At 44.6% G+C, this 23,378-nt stretch overlaps 1 protein-coding gene across 13 annotated transcripts in view; it reads right to left on the reverse strand.

Moving 5' to 3' along the window:
* The window catches only part of CFAP54 (cilia and flagella associated protein 54), a 223,036-nt gene that overhangs the window by 37,940 nt on the left and 161,718 nt on the right, over positions 1-23,378 (reverse strand). For 11 of the 13 annotated variants that reach the window (XR_005592555.1, XR_005592556.1, XM_039519521.1 and 8 more), the window contains 7 exons: positions 15,825-15,980; positions 13,390-13,498; positions 9,705-9,810; positions 8,849-8,947; positions 6,969-7,110; positions 2,557-2,760; positions 1,524-1,735 (listed from right to left, as the gene is read on the reverse strand). Coding sequence is in view for 11 of the 13 variants with exons in the window: in XM_039519521.1 (XP_039375455.1) it covers positions 1,524-1,735; positions 2,557-2,760; positions 6,969-7,110; positions 8,849-8,947; positions 9,705-9,810; positions 13,390-13,498; positions 15,825-15,980 (1,028 nt within the window). In the remaining 2 variants the exon portion in view is untranslated. Of the gene's footprint in view, positions 1-1,523; positions 1,736-2,556; positions 2,761-4,760; positions 4,865-6,968; positions 7,111-8,848; positions 8,948-9,704; positions 9,811-13,389; positions 13,499-15,824; positions 15,981-23,378 lie in introns of those variants that run through there. The other 2 variants (XM_039519524.1, XM_039519528.1) reach the window with 2 other exon arrangements.

Genomic DNA, 23,378 nt, shown 5'->3' on the forward strand with positions numbered 1-23,378 from the left:
AATGTTGACACAAGACCAAATTGATATAAACTGGCCATAAACAAATTCAGACTGGAAATCAGAAAGTTACTAATCATCAAAGGAGTGAGGTTCTGGAATATCCTCACAATAGGAGTTGTGGGGAGAAAAAACTAGATTAGTTTTAAGAAAGAGATGGACAAATGTATGAGTGGGATTGTATGATGGGGTTATTTGTGATGGTGGGGGGGGTCTCTTCCAATTCATATATTATGTTCTTAAAAGTTTATGTTTCAGGGCTTCTGCTGGCCTCCTGTAGGGTTCAAGAAAGGACACCTCTCACCCCCGCAATGTATTCTTGGATGGTTTTGTTTGGTCTACTTCCTCTAAAGCATCAGAGATAGTCATGTGAGATGGGATACTGATGGGCGGGCCAGGGCTCCAAAGAGGCATTGAGCATTCTCTCTCTCAGATGCTTGGCTGGCTGATTCTTGCTCACATGCTCAGAGTCTAACTGATCACTGTACGTGGAGTTGGGAAGGAATTTTCCCCTAGATTAGACTGGCAGTGACTTTGGTTTTTTTTTTCTCCTTTCTCTGCAGCATGTTGCGCAGCTCACCCACTGAGATAATCTGTGTATATTTCACTTATCAATTCTCTTCCATTGCAAGGACCTTGGGCATTGGTATACGTCAGTCCCTCCCATGCTCTGCCTGTTTCACATAATGGTTTAGGCTCCTGTGGACTGTAATACTTTGGATTTAGTGTATGGGTGCTGGGTTTGTGTTGATGGCCTCTGATATGCAGGAGATCAGAGTAGATGATCTGATGGTCACTTCTGACCTTAAACTCTATGACTGTGAGATCTGGAGTGGACTAATTGCCATGTTTGTTTGCCACCTTTCAGTCCTGAATGGACTGACTCTAAAACTACCAACTCAGCTGGTCTAATAAGCATATTTACAATTGTAACACACCTTTAAAAATAAGTTAAATCTGGAGCTAAACACCTCTGCAGTGTCCTCTTTAGACAAATAAATAGAATTAATTTTTGAAGAAAATGTTTCATAATATTGTATGTAACACATAGAATATATACAAAACATACAATTCTGACAGGATAGAAGGTTTTTACAATCTGAATATGTGGTATTTTTGGTGTGATGCATGGGGATTTGACCAAGGGATAAGGCAAAAGTATTGGTCTTCTATCAAATAACACTGACATTTTCTTTAGCTTTTTATGAAAATTTTCATTTAAAATAACATTGTTTAATTGCTACTATTTTTCATGCTATAGACACAATGTACATTGGATGTAATTCACTCCTGTGCAGAGGATCAGCACAAAAGCCGGTGCAAAAATTAATTCCTTAAAATAAATCTTGAGTAGGACTTAAGTGTTGCATGGGCTTTGTGCTAGCCCTGTGCACTGGTGTGAATTTCACCCTTGTAGAAAAGCTGGTAAGAAACAGAATATTTGGAGAGTCCACGAAGCTCTCCTTGAATGATGAGTGCAAGGCATGTCATGCAAGCGTGACAGGGAAATAATTTTTAAAACATACCTTTACAGGAACAGCAGCCAGACTAGCACCTGGTTTTTCTAAAAACTGCAGCTGTTTTGGAAAATCTTCAAGACAACATGTTGAATAAATATACAGATGTTTTTTAAGGAAAAAATGCATTTCTGCTAAACGTAGAACAATTCCTGTATCAAAAACAGAAGTGAACAGTGCATCTTCCATAGAAAATGATCCAGGTGTTGATTTGGAGACAGCTTTGGAAAGAGAAAATCTTCATTAATTTACCATTTGCTAATTAGAAATATAGACTTTCTATGACTGCCTGGCATTTATAAATCCAAAACATATAATAAATTTAAATAAATTCAGCAATGAATCTGTAAATTTTTTTTTGCAGAATTCCTAAACTGATGGTTCTCAATTGTTATTGTTTATTTGAATTGTTGTAGCACCTTTGAAGCCACAGTTATGGACCAGGGCTGTCTGTAGCTGAACAAACATAACGAAAGTAGCTTAAGAATCCATACAATTCTGTGACAGACTAGAGCACCCACCTCCCAGTTGGTGCTTGCAGAAAGAAACACTTTCTGAGGTGATTATTTTAAGAGTTGCTCAGTGGAAGGAAGAATCCATCTCCCCCAGGAGCTCAGTTAGGGCTTACCCTGAGACAACAGCTGAGGCGGAACAAAACCACCCCTGGAGCTTGGGATGTAATGTTTTTAAGTGCAACTCTCACTATCACCTTGACAATCGAATATTTACTTAGGCCTCCATAATTAAAAACAAACAGTTTGAAAATGAAATAGCTTACTGAAATAAAAATGAGAAATCAATTTCAAGAGACCCATTTAGTGATGCAAAAGAGACATAATTTGGTAGTCTGAGTCTACATTCATTTACAGTGGTTTTACACTAGCATAACCCCATTGACTTCAGTGACGTTTCTCCTGATTTACACAGTGCAAAAGAGCTCAGAATCAGGCTCAGTATCAGGTACTTTGGAGTTAGTCTCAGAGAATAATTCCCCTAATTCCCCTGGCATCAAGAAAAAAAAAGTAAAATTGACAGTTCATACCAAAGAGAGGGCTCATGTTATGTCTTATTAAGTAATTATGGTAGCGGATTAAATGGACCCATGTTATAGTTTGTTTCCTCTGGATGTCCTTGGAGATATTATATTCTGTTCCTTCACTTTCTATTTGGTCCTTTTCACTTTGTATGATTTCTTCATTTTTGATAGAAGAGGCCATAAGGTTTTTATAGCGAACCTCATATCCATCTGCAAATGCAAAAACAATTAAATCTAACTCGCACCCATTTTATTCAACCTCCCAATTTGCAAGTTTAAAAGCTAAGGTGTACTTCACAGCAGAAGGAAACTAAAATGCACACCAAAAGGGAATTTTATTTTCAATGCTATTTCTGAGTCTTGCGCTGAACTTTATCATCTGCAGCTGAAATGCCATTTGTGACCCCAGCAATGTGGCTATACAAGGGAAGTGACTATAAAGCCCTTTCCAGCCTGCTTTCGTATTTGTTTACCAGTCAGGAGAAAATGTTTTTAACATTCAATATTTTAACATCAGGAGCCAGATTCTGCCTGGTCCTTATGTGAATTCAAGCTGGGGTGGGAGGCAGGAGGAGAGGCACATAGCACCTTCAACCTCTTTGTGTGGCCCACATGAGGGGCAGGCAAAACTGCAGTTCCTGTGCTCAGGGGAGCACAGTCCCGAGGACATGGAGACTGAAGACACAAACAGTTTGGGAAGGAGGAGGAGGAATATATTCCCACCCTTTTCTGCACCAGCCTGGGGAGCAGGCTGTACCCAATAAAGGATGGGGGGTAGGCAGTAGGTACACTGTCCTTGAGCTAGAAAACTCCTGAAAGCAATGACTCCTCTCTGGGCTCCATAAGACAGTGTGACTTCTCTTACTCTGGGCTGTGCCTAACAGATGTGAATTAGCTCCAGAGTGCATATAGTTTTCGATATGATTCTTCCATTATGTCATATTAGGCCATTCCACATTTCCATGTTTTGGCTTTTGCCTTTAGTGTCTCTGATCTTCCCATTGATAGTGCACAGGCAGACTGCTAGGTGGGTGTAGAACACTACTGATCTCAATAGGGTTTGATCTGGGTACAGCATGTGCAATCCACTGCAGGATCAGACTTTGACTTTTCATTTTCACTGTGCAGTAGGTTCTAAACCCAACCTAATAAGACCATTATAATAAAAATCACTCTGTTCCAGTTATTTCTGATTTTTGATCTTTTGTTTAAGATCTCTTGTTTTACTTAATCCATGACAAACTCAAAAAGCACATTGGCCAATCTTCTTTCTTTCTTTTAATGAAACCATTTAAAGGCCAGGTTACTTGTACAATGTATGAGTCTCTGACCCTCCTTATAGAACTTGATCCTGATTTTGCAAGTGCACTGAATACTGAACTCCGTGAAACCAGTTGGGCATCCTTCTCCCAGAATACTTGCAAGACCAAGCTCCTTTTTTGTTATTTCAACCCTTAGAAGTGATGGCTGGTGAGGCAGTCTCCTGCATGAAATTCCTTTGCCAACTTCAAAAAGGAAATAACTGACTGTAAAGTTCAGAGGGCACAATCTATACTCAGCAGGGAGTGGAGCAGAATGATCAGTGAGGCCTACACTCTACCCTGCTACTGCTGCCCTCCAGGGTAAGAAAAACTCTAAGAGCTAGGGAAGTTTCAACAGTTTTGCCAGTCTTGAGCTAAGGAACTAAGATCCAGAAGTGAGAATCATGCACAGATGCTATCTTTAAAGAAGCTATTGTTAGCACAAAGCTCTCAGCACAAAAGAGAATGTAATCCGCACAATGCAACAGTAGAGATGGGGTAGTGAGTATTAACACTTCTATTTCAGCACACAACACAGGGAATCCTTGCATCTGCAGGCCTGGTAGCACTATTTGAACTATGCCTGATTCAGTCTCTTTTCCAATTCCTTGCTGTTTTCAAAGCCTACAAAATCTACCTCTACATTCTTGTCTGTCTCTTACAACCATTCAAAAAAAACCTTTGGCATTAATTCCCAGTGACAATCTCCCAAACAACAGTGTATGCTAATTATGTGTGCATATAGAAAAATAAGTAAGCCCTCCATTTTCATTGTTAAAGATCATTTCATTGTTAATTGTAAAAACAGAATGTAAAATGCCCACACTGTATATAAGTGAAATTTTAACAATTTCCCTCATTAGTGCCTCTAAATCTAATATTTTACATGCTGTGTTGCTCATTTTCATTTCAATTCTCCTTTTCATATTATGGCTTATTACTTCCTTTCTACATCCTCCATTCTCCTTTGTATTCCCTCTCAAAACAACCAGGACAAACACCTGCAACATTTGCTAAAAGAAAAATGATAAGCAATTGTCAGCAAATGGAACTCATGCCAGACAATTAAATTAATGGAAGGCTGTAGCACACAACCCATCTGTTTTTATAAACCAATCACAACACATCTATTTAACAGTGGTGTAGTAAGCAGTCATTGCTCCACTTCACCAACATGTATCAGACAAAATAATTCCATTTACAGTAGTAATTTGGAATAACTGAAATTAAGTCATTGGAACAGAATGTTATCACAGCATCAAGGTTTTCTGTTTCAAAAATATAAACATTTCTGTTTTGCCTTGGTATTTACATAGCATTTCAAAATCATTGTTCCACAGCAACACTTTATTTCACTGAAATTATTTCTTAAATAAAAACTGCCATTTCATCATTTTAATGAGCTCCATTGTTTGCAGAATAATTTTAGAAATTGGAGAAAAATCTCCCTTTGTTAATTTTATCTTTTATTATTCAGTAAACATGGATAATTTTTAACTTGTTTCTCAAATGGAGCTTGATTTTTAAGGAAATCTTTTTTGTTTACTTTTACTATGAGACTGATCTCTGTGTAGCTCTAGGAACAGGGTTTGTTATGAATCAACCAATGCAAGATCACAAAACATTATTTTTGGCTGGGTCTTACATAAAATCTACTGAATATATTTTTTTTATTTACTGGACTGGAAAGATAGTGTTGGATAGTTGTTGATTAATAGGATATAATAGATTATATTTAGGGCTGCAGGTTTGTCACTGTGATTTTTCTGTCTGCCTGTGACTTTTCTGCCTGTCCGTGTGACTTTCCCAAAGGCTGGGTCACTGGCTCAGTGCATAGCGGAGGCCCAGGGAGCAGTGGGAGGTAGGAGCTGGAGAGTGAACCTACCTCAGTCCAGTGAGGAGATATGAGGAGACTGGAAGTGAGCCTGCTCTGCATTCACCAGGCACATTGATCCCTGAATCATGGGGGGAGGATAGGTGGGCCAAACTTCATTAAGTTGCATTATGACCTAGCATGTGGGGTCACAGCACCTCTCAGGTTTGGCTCACATGCCCCTCCATCATAATGGGGGAGATATGGGGTGGTCAAACATGAGCAGTAACGCAACAGCTGGAGTGGGGCACTGGGCCCAACCCTGTGGAACAGCAGCTGCAGGAGCCTCTGCTGCAGACTGAGCATGGGGCACCAGGCACAGTCCTGCAGGACAGGCACTGCAGGAGCTGCCACTGCCCAGGGTGAGTGCGAGGCAGGCTTCTTCTCTAGTTCCCTCTCCTTTCCTCACAGAGTGGGATTAGGGTTGCAGTGCTGGGGCTACTGCAGGTGGGGTGGGGCAAGGAGGAAGGTATTTTTTTTTAAATAAAAAAAATCAGGGAGCAGTCACAATAAATGCAGTCACCCATGACTTTTACTGAATTTACCATTTGTGCTCTAGGATTTTTTATAAAAAATGCCATGACTAATCTGCAGCCCTAATAACAGTTGGCCATGCTCCCTTGGTGATATGAAGTGCTGGCAAGTGAATTAGCTGGCACTATAACCATTAGGAGTGTAATTTGCCCTGCTCCTGTAAGGGCATACTGGGGAAGTGGCAGATGTTCCCTCTTCTTTAAGTCTTGTACTCAAGGCCGGCTCCAGGGGTTTTGCCGCCCCAAGCAGCCCCCCCTCCCCCCCCCAAAGCCACGATCGCAAACTGCGGCAATTCAGCAGGAGGTCCTTTGCTCCGACCAGGAGTGAGGGACCCTCCGCCGAATTGCCGCCGAATAGCTGGACCTGCCGCCCCTCTTCGGAGTGGCAGCCCCAAGCACCTGCTTGCTAAGCTGGTGCCTGGAGCCGGCCCTGCTTGTACTTCTTTGCAAGGCCAGGAAGGATTTTGTCTTTATCTTACATGTATTACAAATAAAATGTATTGCAAGCATGAAAAACTAATAAGAAAGCTTTCATGTTTCTTTACTGCCAAAAAAACACAAGTGATTGAACCTAATACCAAGGCAAACAAGATGATCTGACTTTGTAATATAATAGTGAATTTACATATTAAATTCACTGTTATATTACATGTGATGGATATTTTCCATTGATTATTAAATGTTCTACAATTGTTAGATATAAAATAATACCAGACAAAAAATCTTTGTATGAAGCAAGAAGGTCCATAGAAGCAAATTCTGGGATGTTCTGTTCTGTTCTGGCTTTCACTTGGTGGCCTTTAACACCCTTCTTTCCAATTAATAGCTGAGAAGCAAGCATAGCTTCACTGACCTAAAATTAACATTTAATTTAGTCAGAATCAGGTCACTGCAATATGTATACATATATTGAGACTAGAAAACAGACTACAAAAAATTAAGCATCCAACATGAGAGGTGACTGGGGAAATCTTCCATTTCTCTCTGACATACAATACATATCTCACTTAAATAGATAATTACTGTTGACAACTTAATTATTACACAAGTGATTTCAAATCAGACATCCTCACCTGGATGCCACTGATGTCTGCCCACATGTCAAATGTGTATGCCTACATATAAGGTCTTTAATTCCTAGATGTGCATTGTATCAAAGTAAAAGCAACCTGTGTCAGACATGGCCAGGAGAGATGAACGCTGTATGAGCAATGCTTTTAATTTTAAGTATTCCAAATAACATGCCTGGCAGAAGTCCCAATGATTTTTAATTCTTGTCCCTCCTGCCTTGTGTTGTCTTCACAGCTGGTAGGAGTAGAATATAGGGTATGTTTACACAGCAAAAAAAACCCTGAGGCAGCGAGTCTCAGAGCTCCTGTCAACTGACTTGGGCTCACTGGATTTGAGCTGTGAGGCTATAGCAGTGTAGATGTTTGGGCTCAGGCTGGAGTCCAAGCTTTGAAACCTGGCAACGGGGTGGGCCTCAGAGTCCAGGCTCTAGCCTGAGTCCGAACACCTACACTGCTATTTTTAGTCCAGCAATGCAAGCCTGTCAAGGCTGATTCCCCACTCTGGCACTTCAAGTGCAGAAGATGGGGGCCCACAAGGATTCTAAAATTAATACTGGCCACTCCAGGCTTGTATTAAACTCCCAAGGTTACAGTTTCTCTCTGACCTTGGATGGGTAGATGCTGCCACCACCCAAGTGCAGAACCCCTTTGAGAACCCAGGAAGGCGCACGTGGGAATTCCTCCCTGTGGGGTACCCTCAAGCCCTTTCCACCCACCCCCAAACCTCCCCCAGGGAAGAGCTGAGAAAGAAAGAAAAAAAAGAAATCAGCTGTTATCACCAGCTAATTAAACAACATGTGCACAAACCTCTCAAGACACACAAATTCAATTCTGTTCTTAAAAAAAAGGTAAATATTATTAATAAAAAAAAGAAAGAAAATACATCTGGGAACTTAGGCATTTGCTAGATTTATAAAAAAAAACAGCTACAAGGATTAAGCATCAAGAATAGCTTTCTTGAGGTCCAGCTTAAAGGTTACAAGCAAAACAAAAAGCACCTGGGGTTAGCACAGAGGAATCCAGACATAAACCTAATTGCATCTCCTAGACATTTCCTGATCTACTTACATATCTGGGGTTTCAAATGAGTAGTTTCTAGGTATGACACTGAGGATTTTTCCTACCTGGCCCAAGCTTCTTACAGCATAGTTGCTCTGTTCCTTCTCTTCGGGAGAACAACCACAGACAGACAATTTTGTTTCAATTTTTAAAAGTACTAGTCTTCCCATTGGCTCTTTTGAACAGGTGCCCACTCACTTCCTTTTACCTATGCATAGCAGTGAGACTTTTTAACCCTTTATTGGTAGAGCAACTAGAGATCAGCTACTAAGAGGGATTTTATAGCTACTGGTTGGCTGGGTGTCCATAAAAGGGAGCTACTCACCCCTCTTCATTTATCACAGAGCCTGAGTCAACTGACCCAGGGTCTGAGACTCACTGCCACACGATTTTTTTTTGCTGTGTAGTCATACCCAAAGATAGAATCAAGCACAAAAAATCTCCCCCAAATATCACACCAACCTGTGTAGCTGCTCTGACTGCAATCCAGGCCTGTGCTCTGTACACTTCAGTTACATGGGGTATTCTCTCAGTAGAAGCCAAGTGTTCTTTAGGGGTAGGCTAAAATTTAGCAACAATTCATAATTAGGTTGGTAGGTTTGTCATGGAAATACATAGTTGGTGGGAGCAGGTCCTGGAGGAGTCATGGTAGTTAAATTACAGAAATCAGTAACATTTGTGAGAAGTCACAGATGTATTTTTAAAACCACCCAAATTATATAAATGGGTCTCCACTATAATTTTGTATTTTTGAAGGCACATCATGCTCCCTCTCTTTCACATAGTTCTTGTATACAGCTTTTTCCATTTTTGTCAGTAAACATTGTCTTGAGTTTTAAGCGACACCTTTGTACTACCTCTTTTTTCCTTACCTATTGACCTGTATTTCCCTGATGGTCTAGTGCTTGTAACTGTACCTTGCAGTACACTACTCTTTTGTGTCTGCAGTGTTGCCCCTCATCTCCAGTTGTAAAACACTCCACAAATAACAATATACTGAGTAACGACAGTCTGAAAAATGTTTGAAGTTCAGTTTATAATGATACTGAGAACCACAAATTCACTAGTACAGAATCTGAAACTAAGCCACAATTTTGGGGTTATTCTTCTGACCTCAATGTTTTCCTGTTTATTTTAAACCATTTTTACATACATTAACATTGCAAAAAATAGGATAAACCAAATTAGAATCCTACTGCTGTATTTTATGTTAGTATTATTTATTTGTAATATATATTGTGGTAGTGTCTACAATATGCTAAAAGAAGACATGGTCCATTCTCTGAGGAGGTTATGATCTAAAAAAAGGAGGATGTACCTTTGTTTTGGATGCCTCTATCTTAACAGTTTGTGAAGCCTCTTCCTTATATGTAGCCAAATGGAAATATAACAGTGCTATCTCCAGGTAGGATTTCCTTATCATCCTGCAAAAATGAACACACAGATGCATTGATTTTAAGGCCAGAAGGGACTATTATGATTATTCAGTCTGAACTTTTGCATAATACAGGGTGTAGAACTCCAGTGATTCCTATATCCAGCCCATAACTTCTATTTGAGCAATAGCAGATCGTTTAGAAAAATATCCAGTCCTGATATAAAGACTTCAAGTAAGAAAGGCATACCATACCAAGCAAGAAAACCTAACAAATGGCATAACTATTTAGGAACATGCAAAACGTATTGTGTGTAACATGCAAACAAGCACTTGGTAAACAAAAGCTGTTTTTGTCAAACTGATCTGGTTCTATGTACACAATGTGTATATGTTCCTATAAGCACAGTCTAATGCTTCAATGTTAGGTCACATGTCCACTGCCTCAGTTTTTCTCTCTTGTGGATGGTTGATTTGGGGTATAGCTCTCCAGCCAAACCTATACAAAGGTCCTTCCTCTTCCAGGAATAAACAAAACATGCCCAGACAAAGCAAAATAGCCTCTTAAGCCCCGCACAGGGCTCAGCTGAGGTACAGGGAAACATAATCCCTCCCTCAACTCAGATCTGACCCTGAGACCCTGAACTTTCAAGCAAGGTATCCTCTTCACTTTGTCTCTAGGCCATTTCCTACATATCCTTATAATCGTGGGCCAAGACTCTATGGTTGGAGAGATTCCTTAATATTGCTGCTCCCTGTAGGTCTCTGTAATTTTTCCAGGCTTCCTATTTGGCTCTCTCCAGGTCCTCCTGCCACTCAGGACTCTTCCTATGTGAAACAGTCTCCTGACTATGCAGTCCTCTTTCCAAACACAGTCACATGCTGAACTGTTGCCAATTCACAGATTCATTGTGATAAGTTCCAGCAGGGACATGATTCTTGTGAAGCAAAACGAGAGAGAGAGAGACATTCCAACACATTGCGGTGTAGACTAAGGAAAGGTGCACTAAACAACCAAACTAAAGATCATGAGTTCTAGACCCAGCTCTTCAAAACTGTTGTCAATAATTCTGTGAACATCACAGCTCTTATTCTGAGCCACCATTTTACATTGTGGGGAATACCTCTCATTAACCAGTTTCACAGATAAGATAACTAAGAGCTTGCACAAGGTCACTTCAGGTACAATCCAGAACAGAACCCAGGTCTCTAATACAGAACTATGTCTCGTCTACTTCACCACACATTCTTTCAGAAGGAACATGGCACATTAGATGCTTGTGAAACCTACACTAACAGAGTATGGCACTGTGTCACCATCTAGAACAGAGGTGTGCAAACTACGGCCCATGGGCCACATCCAGCCTGCAGGACCCTCCTGCCTGGCCCTGAGTTCCTGCCCTGGGAGGCTCACCCCCAGCCCCTCCCCCGCTGTTCCCTCTCCCCCGCAGCCTCAGCTCACTCCGACGCCGGCGCAATGCTCTGGGCAGCAGGGTGGCGAGCTCCTGGGGCAGCGCAGCTGCAGATCCCAGCCTGACCCGGTGCTCTGTGCTGCACGGTGGCATGGCTGGCTCCAGCCGGGCGGCGCGGCTGCCTGTCCTGGTGCTCTGGGTGGCGCAGCTGTAGCGCCGCCAGCCACCGGTGCTCCAAGCAGTGCACTAAGGGGGCAGGGAGCAAGGGGGGTTGGATAGAAGCCAGGGGAGTTCGGGGTGGTGGTCTGGGGGCGGGGGTGTGGATAGGGGTTGGGGCTGTCAGAGACCGGGAAACTGGGGGTTGAATGGGGGCAGGGTCTCAGGGGAGCGGTCAGGAATGAGAGGGGGTTGGATGGGACGGTGGGGGGCAGTCAGGGCAGGAGTTCTGGGGGCGGTAAGGGAGACGGGGTGGTTGGATGGGACAGGTGGGTTGGGGTCCTGGGTGGGGGCAGTCAGGAATGAGAGGAGGGGTTGAATGGGGTGGCAGGGGGCAGTCAAGGGTGGGGGTTCTGGGGGCAGTCAGGGGACAAGGAGAAGGGGTGGTTGGATGGGGCAGGGTCCCGGGGTGGGGGCCGTCAGGGAGCGAGAAGCAGGAGGAGTCGCATAGGGGGCAGAGCCGGGCCATGTCTGGCTGTTTGGGGAGGCACAGCCTTAGCTAACCGGCCCTTCAGACAATTTTGGAAACCCGATGCAGCCCTGAGGCCAAAATGTTTGCCTGCCCTTGCTCTAGAAGGTAAGCCACATATAAAGGTTTATGACTCTGCTGCTGCTTCTGTGCTCAGAGTTCTGATTCTTTGGCTCAAGTGGTAGAGGATCATGTTTTTACATGCAGAGGACCCCAGTTTTGTTCCCACAGAGAACCCAATCAGAGGCATTGCTATATTTGGCTGTACTGTATGTAATCAGGAGACCACAATCTGCTCCCTGAGTCAGGAATAGAAACTAACAGTCTTGATGTCCAGTATCCCAGAGACGCTCATCCTGGTCCTCACTGCCTGAATCGATTCAGGCCTCTAGATCCTTCCAGTCTATTGCCTGCTTTTTGCTGGTAACTAACACCAAGGAACACTGTTCTCATTTCTGTTCCAAGGCACATTTGCCCTTCTCCAGCTCCATCTGTCCTTTCAATTGTTTCTGTCTGCTAGCTCTTTTAGCATACCAGGCTACAGGCACCTACTCCTCACCTACTCCCCCTGGGATCCCTCATACAGCTGCTCTTTTCCACATATTCAGGCCAAGCTGCTCTTGAAGTCATGGTCTGGAAAGTTCTTTAGGACTTCCAAGCTCTGGATTGGGCTTCCAGGTGCTTGAGGAAGATCCCTTGGGCAATAATAGGGTTCAGATCAGGAGCGATGGTGATAGCTCAAGACAATAGTCTTTACTATGCTATGATGTCAGGCATCCTCACTGAGACCTTGGTAGGTGGCCTGAGCTCCCCCTAGATGTTCATATCCACTCTGCTGCCACTGTTACTCTCTCTATTGTAATCAAATAGTCTGCAAAGTCACCATCTGGGCCTGATTTGGCCAGTCTGAGGTCTGAGTTGGTTCATGCAGCCTCAGTCAGTTCTGACACTGGCACTGGACCCCTCCTTCAGCCATTTCAGGAGAAGCTCCTGGCCACCCCATTCTTCCTCTGCTCTTCCTGTTGCTGCTCATATTGATGTTGGTTGACTTCTAACATTCACTGTCGAGTCACTAGTCCTGCTGTTGTTGCTGAGTGGCCAGCTGCACTGCCTGCTACAGTTGCTAGTTTTCTATCCTTTGGATGTGGACTGCAATTCATGTTTTTTAAAATGAAATAAAACCATCAACTTAAACTTAGCACTTTTTGTTCCTGGAGCTGAAACAGAGGGTACATGTTCCAAAACAGAACTGAAAGCTCTAACTTTTATCTAACGTAATACTTATGTGTTGGTTATTTCAGTGTGTATGGAAATGTATATTTAAACCCCAGCAACATTTACATTACATAAGAAACTATATCAATATTTCTTTTATCTTGGAATAGACAAAATCTCTCCACAAAGAGGGAAAGAAGCCTGTCCTTTATAAAAGAAGCCTCACACAAAGTCCCAGAATAAAGACAAACACTACATAGTGGCATGTACCTAAAGTGAGAAAGTATTTTGAAAACTTATATTCACAGTTCCTTACCCAAAGTTTTGATCATTTCGCTGGCTCACTTTTATGGCTTCCAACAGGGTTTCAGCAGCTCGTGGTGACTTATTGTTACCTGCTTCAATAATCTGGCGCTCTACCTTACCTAAGAAAGAAACACAAAGCAGTTTTGCATGATTTTATTCTTTTCTCTGCAAGACCCAAATTGCTTTTTCCTGCAGGAAACGCAGATAACACGTTGCCTTTCCTTTTCTCCTGCTGATAAGCAAGTAATGGGCACGTATTCAGTTTTTTTTTTCAGTTTGCTTTTAAATATAATGTATGATATCAGTATGACAAGTTATTCCGAACTGAAGTATTACCCTGTATTGAAATATGTTGAATAGTTACAGTAATCAACTTTGGAAAGACAGTGACACCTAGATGTCATTAGAATCCAATAATGCATGTCAATATTTCAGATTGCTCTTTCCAATATATATGACTTTGAACCCTACTGCAATGAATTTAATAGGACACTGTTATTTAATTCCATAGCATTTTGAAATTTGTCACAATCCTCTTATTTTCTTTACTGTAGACTGATGCAAAGAAGTCATTTAGCATCTCTGCAATATCTTTACCCTTCTTGATTGTTCCCCTTAGTCTCTGATAAACTAGATAGGTGAACAAACGATTATCTTCAAAAAATCATGGAAGATAGGAGAGATTCCAGAGGACTGCAAAAATGGCAAATATAGTGCCAATCTATAAAAAGGGAAATAAGGACAATCCAGGGAATTACAGACCTGTCAGCTTAACTTCAGTATGTGGAAAGATAATGGAGCAAACAATTAAGAGATCAATTTGCAAACACCTAGAAGATAATAAGGTGATAAGTAATAATCAGCATGGATCTGTCAAAAACAAATGTGTCAAGCCAACTTAATAGGTTTCTGTGACAGGGTAACAAGCCTTGTGGATAGAGGCGAAGCAGTAGATGTGATATATCTTGACTTTAGTAAGGCTTTTGACATTGTCTCACATAACTTTCTCATAAACAAACTAGGGAAATACAACCTAGATGGAGCTACTATAAAGTGGGTGAATAACTGGTTGCAAAACCATTTCTAGAGAATAGTTATCAATAGTTCACAGTCAAGCTAGAAGGGCATATTGAGTAGGGTCTCGAAGGGATTGGTCCTGGGTCCAGTTCTGTTCAATATCTTCATCAACTATTTAGATAATATCAGAGGGGTAGCCGTGTTACTCTGGATCTGTAAAAGCGGCAAAGAGTGCATCCGACGAAGTGGGTATTCACCCACGAAAGCTCATGCTCCAATATGTCTGTTAGTCTATAATGTGCCACAGGACTCTTTGCTGCTATTTAGATAATGGCATAGAGAGAATGCGTATAAAGTTTGCGGACAACACCAAGCTGGGAGGAATTGCAAATTGTTTGGAGGATAGGATTAAAATTCAAAACAATCTGGGCAAAATGGAGAATAGTCAGAAGTAAATAGGATGAAATTCAATAAGGACAAATGAGAAGTACTCCGATTAGGAAGGAACAATCAATCGCACACATACAAAATGAGAAATGACTGCTTAGGAAGAAGTACTGTGATAAGAGATCTGGGGCTCATAGTGGATCAGAAACTACATATGAGTGAACAGTATAACACTGTTGCAAAAAAAAAAAGCAAACATCATTCTGGGATGTATTAACAGGAGTGTTGCAAGCAAGACACCAGAAGTAATTCTTCCACTTCACTGATAAAGCCTCAACTGAAATATTGTGTCCAGTTCTGGGTGCCACATTTCAAGAAAGATATGGACAAATTGGAGAAAGTAAAGAGCAACAAAAGTGATTAAAGGCTTAGGAAATATGACCAATGAGGAAAGATTGAAAAAACTGGATTTGTTTAGTCTGGAAAAGAGAAAGCCGAGGGGGGATATGATAAGAGTTTTCAAGTACATAAAAGGTTGTTACAAGAAGGAGGGAGAAAAATTGTTCTTGTTAACCTTTGAGGACAGGACAAGAAACAATGGGCTTAAATTGCAGCAAAGGAAGTTTAGGTTGGACATCAGGAAAAACTTCCTGTCATGGTACTTAAGCACTGGAATATATTGCCCAGAAAGGTTGTAGAATCTCCATATTTTAAGGTTTTTAATAACAGGTTAGACAAACACCTGTCAGGGATTGTCTAGATAATATTTAATCCTGCCTTAGTGCAGGGGACTGGACTAGAAGACATCTTGAGGTCCCTTCCAGTTCTATGAGTCTATGAAACTCCTCTTGTATTTCTGAAATGTCATTATATACTGTACTCTTGTTAAATATATTCAAGTATAATTAATGCAGTAGAGATATTTTTAGTCAGTCTGTCAATGTGGGAAATGTCAGGAACATGTATCCCTTTTAAGGCATCCTGCAGGTATAAGAATATGTTGAAAAGATAGTCATGTCACACAACCAAGATTTTGCTTACCTTTCTGAAAAAGAATTTCCGCTTCCAAATCTAATTCTCTGGTTGCGGATGTTCTACAAAGGTCCAATGCTGTTTCTAAGTGACTGAGAGCAGGTAACCATTCTAATGGGTTCTCTCTTTTAGATGTGGAAGCTACTTCTTGTGCTAATGCATGTGCTGAAAAGAAAACATTTTAGGCAGGCTTTGGTAAATTATCAAAAAACAAAAATACTGTAAAAAGGAAATAACTTCCTGGCAACGAGAATTATTTTACAGTACTAAACTCCAAAAATCGAAATGGTGCAAATATTTTCAGTGTTGTACTACGGAGCCGAGAGATCGTGAAGATGTTTCAACACAATATGATGTAAACAAACCATCCTGCGTGGCTCGGTTCACGTGGGCCACAGGAAAAGACGGTTACTCACCTTTGTAACTGTTGTTCTTCGAGATGTGTTGCTCATATCCATTCCAATTAGGTGTGCGCGCGCTGCGTGCACATTCGTCAGAAGATTTTTACCCTAGCAACACTCGGTGGGTCGGCTGGGTGCCCCCTGGAGTGGGTACCACCATGGCGCCGGATATATACCCCTGCCGACCCAACCGCCCCTCAGTTCCTTCTTGCTGGTTACTCCGACAGTGGGGAAGGAGGGCGGGTTTGGAATGGATATGAGCAACACATCTCAAAGAACAACAGTTACAAAGGTGAGTAACCATCTTTTTTTCTTCGAGTGCTTGCTCATATCAATTCCAATTAGGTGATTCCCAAGCCTTACCTAGGCGGTGGGGTCGGAGTGAGATGTTGCAGAATGTAAAACTGCTGAGCCAAAGGCTGCATCATCTCTGGACTGTTGAACAAGAGCATAATGTGAGGTAAAGGTGTGGACCGAAGACCAGGTAGCTGCGCGACATATCTCCTGGATAGGTACATGAGCCAGGAAGGCGGCAGATGAAGCCTGAGCCCTGGTAGAATGCGCGGTGATGTGGCTTGGAGGAATATGAGCCAAATCATAGCAAGTGCAGATGCACGCCGTCACCGAAGATGAGATCCTCTGAGAGGAAACAGGTAGGCCTTTCATTTGGTCTGCTATCACGACAAAGAGTTGGGGTGTTTTCCGAAAGGATTTTGTCCGCTCGATATAAAAAGCGAGCGCTCTACGGACGTCCGGGGAGTGCAATTGCTGCTCCCGTCGCGTTGAGTGTGGCTTCGGGAAGAAGACCGGGAGAAAGATGTCCTGGTTAACATGAAAGGCTGAAACCACCTTAGGGAGGAATGCCGGGTGTGGTCGCAACTGCACCTTGTCTTTGTGGAACACAGTGTACGCCGGGTCTACCGTAAGAGCTCTAAGCTCGGAGACTCGTCTGGCCGATGTAATGGCTACAAGGAAAGCTGTCTTCCAAGACAGGTAGAGTAGCGAGCAGGTTGCTAACGGCTCGAATGGGGGAGACATAAGTCTGGTTAAGACCAGGTTGAGGTCTCAGGTCGGGGCTGGGCGGCGTACTTGGGGGTATAAGCGCTCCAAGCCCTTGAGGAACCTCGAAACAATAGGGTGTGAAAACACGGAACGGCCACCTTCCCTTGGGTGGAAGGTAGAGATGGCTGCCAGGTGTACCCTCAGTGATGATACTGCTAGGCCCTGCTGTTTGAGAGACCAGAGGTAGTCCAAAATAGAGGGGATCGAGACCTCAGTGGGAGTAAGATTATGCGTTTCGCACCAGCAGGAGAAACGCTTCCACTTGGCCAGATACGTTGACGGGGTGGAAGGTTTTCTGCTACCCAGGAGAACTTGTCGTACTGATGCAGAGCAATGCAACTCTGACTGGTTTAGCCACGCAGCAGCCACGCCGTGAGGTGAAAGGCCTGCAGGTCCAGGTGGCGAAGTCTGCCGTGGTCCTGAGTTATGAGGTCTGGGTGGAGTGGCAGGGTAATTGGGTCGGCTATCGAGAGGTCGAGCAATGTGGTGAACCAGTGCTGCCTGGGGAACGCTGGAGCGATCATGATTAGGCGTGCTCTGTCCTTGCAGAGTTTTAGCAGGACCCTGTGAACCTGCGGGAACGGTGGGAAGGCATAAAGGAGCTGGCCCTTCCACGGCATCAGGAAAGCGTCTGAGATCGATCCGGGGGAGAGACCTTGGAAGGAGCAAAACATCTGGCATTTCCTATTCGCGCGGGAAGCGAACAGGTGTACGTGGGGAAATCCCCAGTTCTGGAAAACAGAATGAATCACGTCTGGGCGGATGGACCATTCGTGAGACAGGAAGGACCTGCTGAGCCGATCTGCCAGAGTGTTCCGAACCCCCGGGAGAAAGGACGCTACCAGGTCTATCGAGTGGGCTATGCAAAAGTCCCAGAGTTGGATGGCCTCCTGACAAAGGGGGGAGTATCATGTCCCTCCCTGTTTGTTTATGTAGTACATGGCCGTTGTGTTGTCTGTAAACACTGAGACACAATGGCCCTGTAAGTGATGTTGGAACGCCTGGCATGCCAGGTGGACTGCTCTCAGTTCTCAGACATTTATGTGTAATGTCAGCTCCTGAGGTGACCAGAGGCCTTGAGTACGAATGTGTCCGAGGTGAGCACCCCAGTCGAGAGATGACGCGTCCGTCATCAGGGACATTAAGGGCTGGGGCGGATGGAACGGCAGCCCTGCACACACCAAGGAGGGAGTTAGCCACCAGTCCAGGGAGCCTAGGGTGCTCGGGGGAATTATGACTATCGTGTCTATTGGGTCCCTGCCCGGGCGGTATACCGAGTTGAGCCAAACTTGGAGAGGGCGGAGGCAGAGCCTGGCATATTTGGTTACAAACGTGAAGGCAGCCATATGACCCAGGAGACCGAGACAAGTGCGAGCCGAGGTCGTTGGGAAATTCTGTAGACCTCGGATGATTGTTGCCATCGCCTGAAAGCATGGTTGTGGCAAGCAGGCTCTGGCTAGATTGGAGTCCAGGATAGCTCCTATGAATTCTAACCTCTGCGTGGGAACCAGAGTGGATTTTTCCACATTGATCATCAGGCCTAGGCAGATGAATAGGTCCTTGACGATGCCCACATGCTGAGTGACTAGTGTCTCGGAGGGCCCTCAGATGAGCAAATCGTCCAGATATGGAAAAACGTGTATCTGACGACGGCAGAGGTAGGCGGCGACTATGGCCATACACTTTGTAAATACCTTTGGGGCTGTAGAAAGGCCAAACGGCAGTACCGTAAACTGGAAGTGCTGACGGTTGGCTACGAAGCGAAGGAATTTCCTGTGCGGAGGAAAAATGGCGATGTGAAAGTACGCGTCCTTCATATCGAGGGCAGCATACCAGTCTCCAGGATTCAAGGATGGGATAATGGTCCCCAGGGATACCATGCGGAACTTCAACTTTATCATAAATTGGTTGAGTCCTTTGCAGCTTGGGGTCAGTCTTTTCCGAAAAAAGGCCTTTACCATCAAATGGCAAGTCCTGGATGGTATACTGCAGCTCCGGTGGGAGGCTTGAAGCCTGAAGCCATGAGATGCGCCTCATGGCAACACCCGAGGCCAGAGTCCTGGCTGCTGAGTCGGCGGTGTCCAATGAAGCCTGGAGGGAAGTTGTGGCCACCTTTTTCCCTTCCTCCAAGAGGGCAGCGAACTCTTGGCGGGAGTCTTGAGGGAGAAGCTCCGTAAACTTACCCACACACGCCCAGGTGTTATAATTATAGCGGCTAAGCAGGGCTTGTTGATTTGCCACCCGGAGCTGTAGGGCACCTGCAGAGTAAACTTTGCGGCCGAGTAAGTCCATCCGCCTAGCCTCCTTCAATTTTGGGGCTGGCGCCTGCTGACCATGGGGTTCCCTCTCATTAACAGACTGGACGACCAGTGAGCAGGGAGGAGGATGGATATACAAGTATTCATACCCTTTAGAGGGCACCATATATTTACGCTCGACTCCCCTGGCCGCAGGAGGGATAGAAGCTGGAGACTGCCATATAGTGTCCGCATTGGACTGGATGGTTCTAATAAACGGTAAGGCCACTCTAGTGAGGGCATCCGCCAACAGTATGTCCACTACTGGGTCCTCTACCTCTGGGACCTCCTCCACGTGGAGGTTCATATTGAGCGCTACCCTCCTGAGGAGGTCCTGATGGGCTCTCAGGTCTATTGGAGGAGGGCCCGAGGAGGATGTTCCTGCCACCGCCTCATCTGGAGAAGAGGAAGAGGAGATGCCAGGGACGAGCGGGTCCTGTGCGGCCTCTTGCTCTTGGGCAAGCTCCTGCTCCAGTGGAACCTGGGAGTCTGGTGGGTGAACTGGGGTGTCCTCCGTAGCAGTCGGAGGGGGACAGCTGACCATTGCCTCTGGCACTCTGTGCTCTGATGGAACAGAGCGGAACGGCACTACTGGTACGCCCTGGGCCTAGTGGTAAGCCCAGTGTGTCCAGAATGACCACTGCTGGGGCCCTTGGTCCTGAGCCTGGGTCTCTTGGAAGACTCTGGTGGGTACATCAGAGTCATGGTCCTGCGCATAAGAGCTGTCCGCGTGGGAAGACCCTGATGCGTGTCTGGACGGCCACGGAGGAGCTGAGAAGCCCTGGGCAGAGCCTCTGTCTGTAGCAGACCTTGCGCCACTCGGCATCGGGGACCAGGAATGAGATCGGGACCTGCGACTGGAGCGATGCCGGGAGGTCGACCGAGATCTTGAGGCTCGGCGTTGGGAGTGGCTACGGGAGTCACGGTACCTGGAGTGGTACCGGGAGCTGGAGCGGTGCCAAGAGTGGCGGGCCGGCAAACGGGATACTGAATGACACTACGAGTGCGATCGGTACCGGTGAGGGGAAAGGTGCTGGGACTGCGAGCGGCGTCGGGAGCAGGAGCGCTGGCGGGACCGAGAACGTCTGCGGGACCATGACCGGGAACGGTGCCGCTCTGGAGTGCCAACAGAGGATGGTCGTATCATGGCCGGCTTGCCGATAGACTGAATTACCCGCACAGGTGGTGCCGGGGGATGAGGCAGAGTTGACTCTGTCATTGCAATCAGGTCCCGCGCCGTTGAGAATGTCTCCGGCATGGATGGAATAGTAAGCTCAACCACGGGTCGTGCCGGGGAGCTGACAGGCACCGGACTCGATGGCCCTTGTGGGACCGGAATCGATGGTGCCGATGTCGTCAGTGCCGCGGCAGGTGTCGGTGCCTGGCGATCTGACTTAGACGAGCTCTCTGGCTGCGGTGCAGGTGGCACGGAAGCAGCAGGAGTCTTAGGCTTTCTTGACCTCAGGGAGAGGGAGCAGTGTCTAGTCAACTTCAGTGCCGGTGACAGCCGGTGCTGAGAGGTCTTGGCAGTACCGGGGCGGTCTGGTACCAAGGAGGCGCTTCTGCCCGCCGATTGTCCAGCGCTCGGTGCCGATGATGGGGGGTTAAGAGCCGCCTCCATGAGGAGCTATTTTAGCCTAGAGTCCCGCTCCTTTTTTGTTCTAGGCTTAAAGGCCTTGCAAATGCGACACTTATCTGTCAGGTGCGATTCCCTGAGGCACTTAAGACAGGAGTCGTGGGGATCTCCTGTCGGCATTGGCTTGCGGCAGGCTGAGCATGGTTTGAAACCCTGTGAACCGGGCAGAGGCCCCAGCACCGGGTACGGGGAACGGGCTAAACCCCGAACCCCTCTTAACTATAAACTAACTATGAACAATGTTAACTACACTATAACTATAAAAAGTTTGAACTATATACACAACAAAATACTAGAGAACTACGTGTAGCTAGGGAGGTGGAGGTCAGTAAAACCGCACTCCACTGTTCCAACGACCGACACGGGCGATAAGAAGGAACTGAGAGGCAGTTGGGTCGGCAGGGGTATATATCCGGCGCCATGGCGGTGCCACTCTAGGGGGCACCCAGCCGACCCACCGAGTGTTGCTAGGGTAAAAATCTTCTGACGAACGTGCACGCGGCGCACGCACACCTAATTGGAATCGATATGAGCAAGCACTCAAAGAAGAACCAGACCTTGCCGAGGACATTTGGAAGGACTGGCAGTGAATCATTCCTTAGTTTCACTTGAACTTTCAGATTCTATACAAAACCAACACTGCCAGGAATCTCCAAATGTCAAAGCAACTTTTGCACCCTTCAGATGTAGAGGCTTCTTTGAAATTTTCCATGGAACTCTGCAAAGCTTATCCATTCTCCTAGGCTTTTCCTAAAAGTTTAGATTGAAGGGTAAAAACGGCCCAAATGGAGTCATTATTTTCCTGGGTGATTTATATTGTGTGAACTGGAATTATATGGATGGTAAGTCACTGTATTTGGAACTCTTCTCTTTATTTTTGTATATTTTAAACATTTGTATAAGCACCTTTGGGAATACAACTTTTATGAAGAGAAAGAAAAGAATTGGAGCTACTGGGATTACATCATTATTAAAGTTACACGATCTTGGTTCCAGTTCACACTGTAATTAACATACTGTAGAGTCAGATCTACATACAATGTCCCACATCACATATGGGCAGCTGAACGATCAAATACCATTTGAAACATGACATTGCATCTTTTCCCTCACCCCATGGTTATTGTAGGGGGGGGTCACAGTATTGCCACCGTACTTCTGTGCTGCCTTCAGACCTGGGCCCTTGGCCAGAAACCACCACTCTCCAGCCACCCAACTCTGACGGCAGCAGCACAGAAGTAAGGGTGGCAATACCATACCATGCCATCCTTACTTCTGTGCTGCTGCTGGCAGCAGTACTGCCTTCAGAGCTGGGCTCTTGGCCAGAAGCCACCACTCTCTGGCTACCCAGCTCTGAAGACAGCACTGCCATCAGTAGCCATGCAAAAGTAAGGGTGGCAATAATGCAACCCTCCTAAAATAACCTTGCAACTACCTCACACCCCCCTTTTGAGTCAGGACCCCTACAGTTACAACACTGTGAAATTTCAGATTTAAATATCTGAAATCATGAAATTTTTAAAATCCTATAACCGTGAAATTGACCAAAATGGACTGTGAATTTGGTGGGACTCTAACTATATCATAGCCATCTTTGTGAGCCATGCTTCAGATACTACACCAGTGGTGGGCAACATCAAAAGACAATTGGCAGGAGGGAATATGCAGACAAGGTTCATATTGTTTGTGTAACTTTAGCTATGAATGTCCTCACTTTTTAAAAATTTGACTTTTTACTGACAAAGGTCCAGTAATGATTTAACTTAATTTAAACCTCAAACAGAGTTTAAAGCTTTTTTTCTGAGAATATTCAGTACATTTCCAAGTAATTTGCCAAAAAATATCATTCACTGCTTTTTACACTGGACAAATGGAGCAGAGTTTATTTGTTCATTAACAGCTCATACACAGCATTAAACATTATAACTTATTTTATTGAGAGAAGGACTATTGGCCCGGATTATCTCCTATTCTTTTAAAAAAATGTTTAGTTACCACAACAACTGTTCTCTGAGATGACTCCCCATGAGGATCCATTCATTAGGGAGTTGGAATATATATGGGCAATTCTCAGAGAATAAATGCTGTGTGTGGCACTGAGCATGGTATTGTTAACTTCTACTTGGAAAGAATGAAAGTTATTAATTTAAAACTACACATTGCACGT

Source organism: Mauremys reevesii, linkage group 1 (genome assembly GCF_016161935.1).
Source record: "Mauremys reevesii isolate NIE-2019 linkage group 1, ASM1616193v1, whole genome shotgun sequence".
NCBI classification, from domain to species: Eukaryota; Metazoa; Chordata; order Testudines; family Geoemydidae; genus Mauremys; species Mauremys reevesii.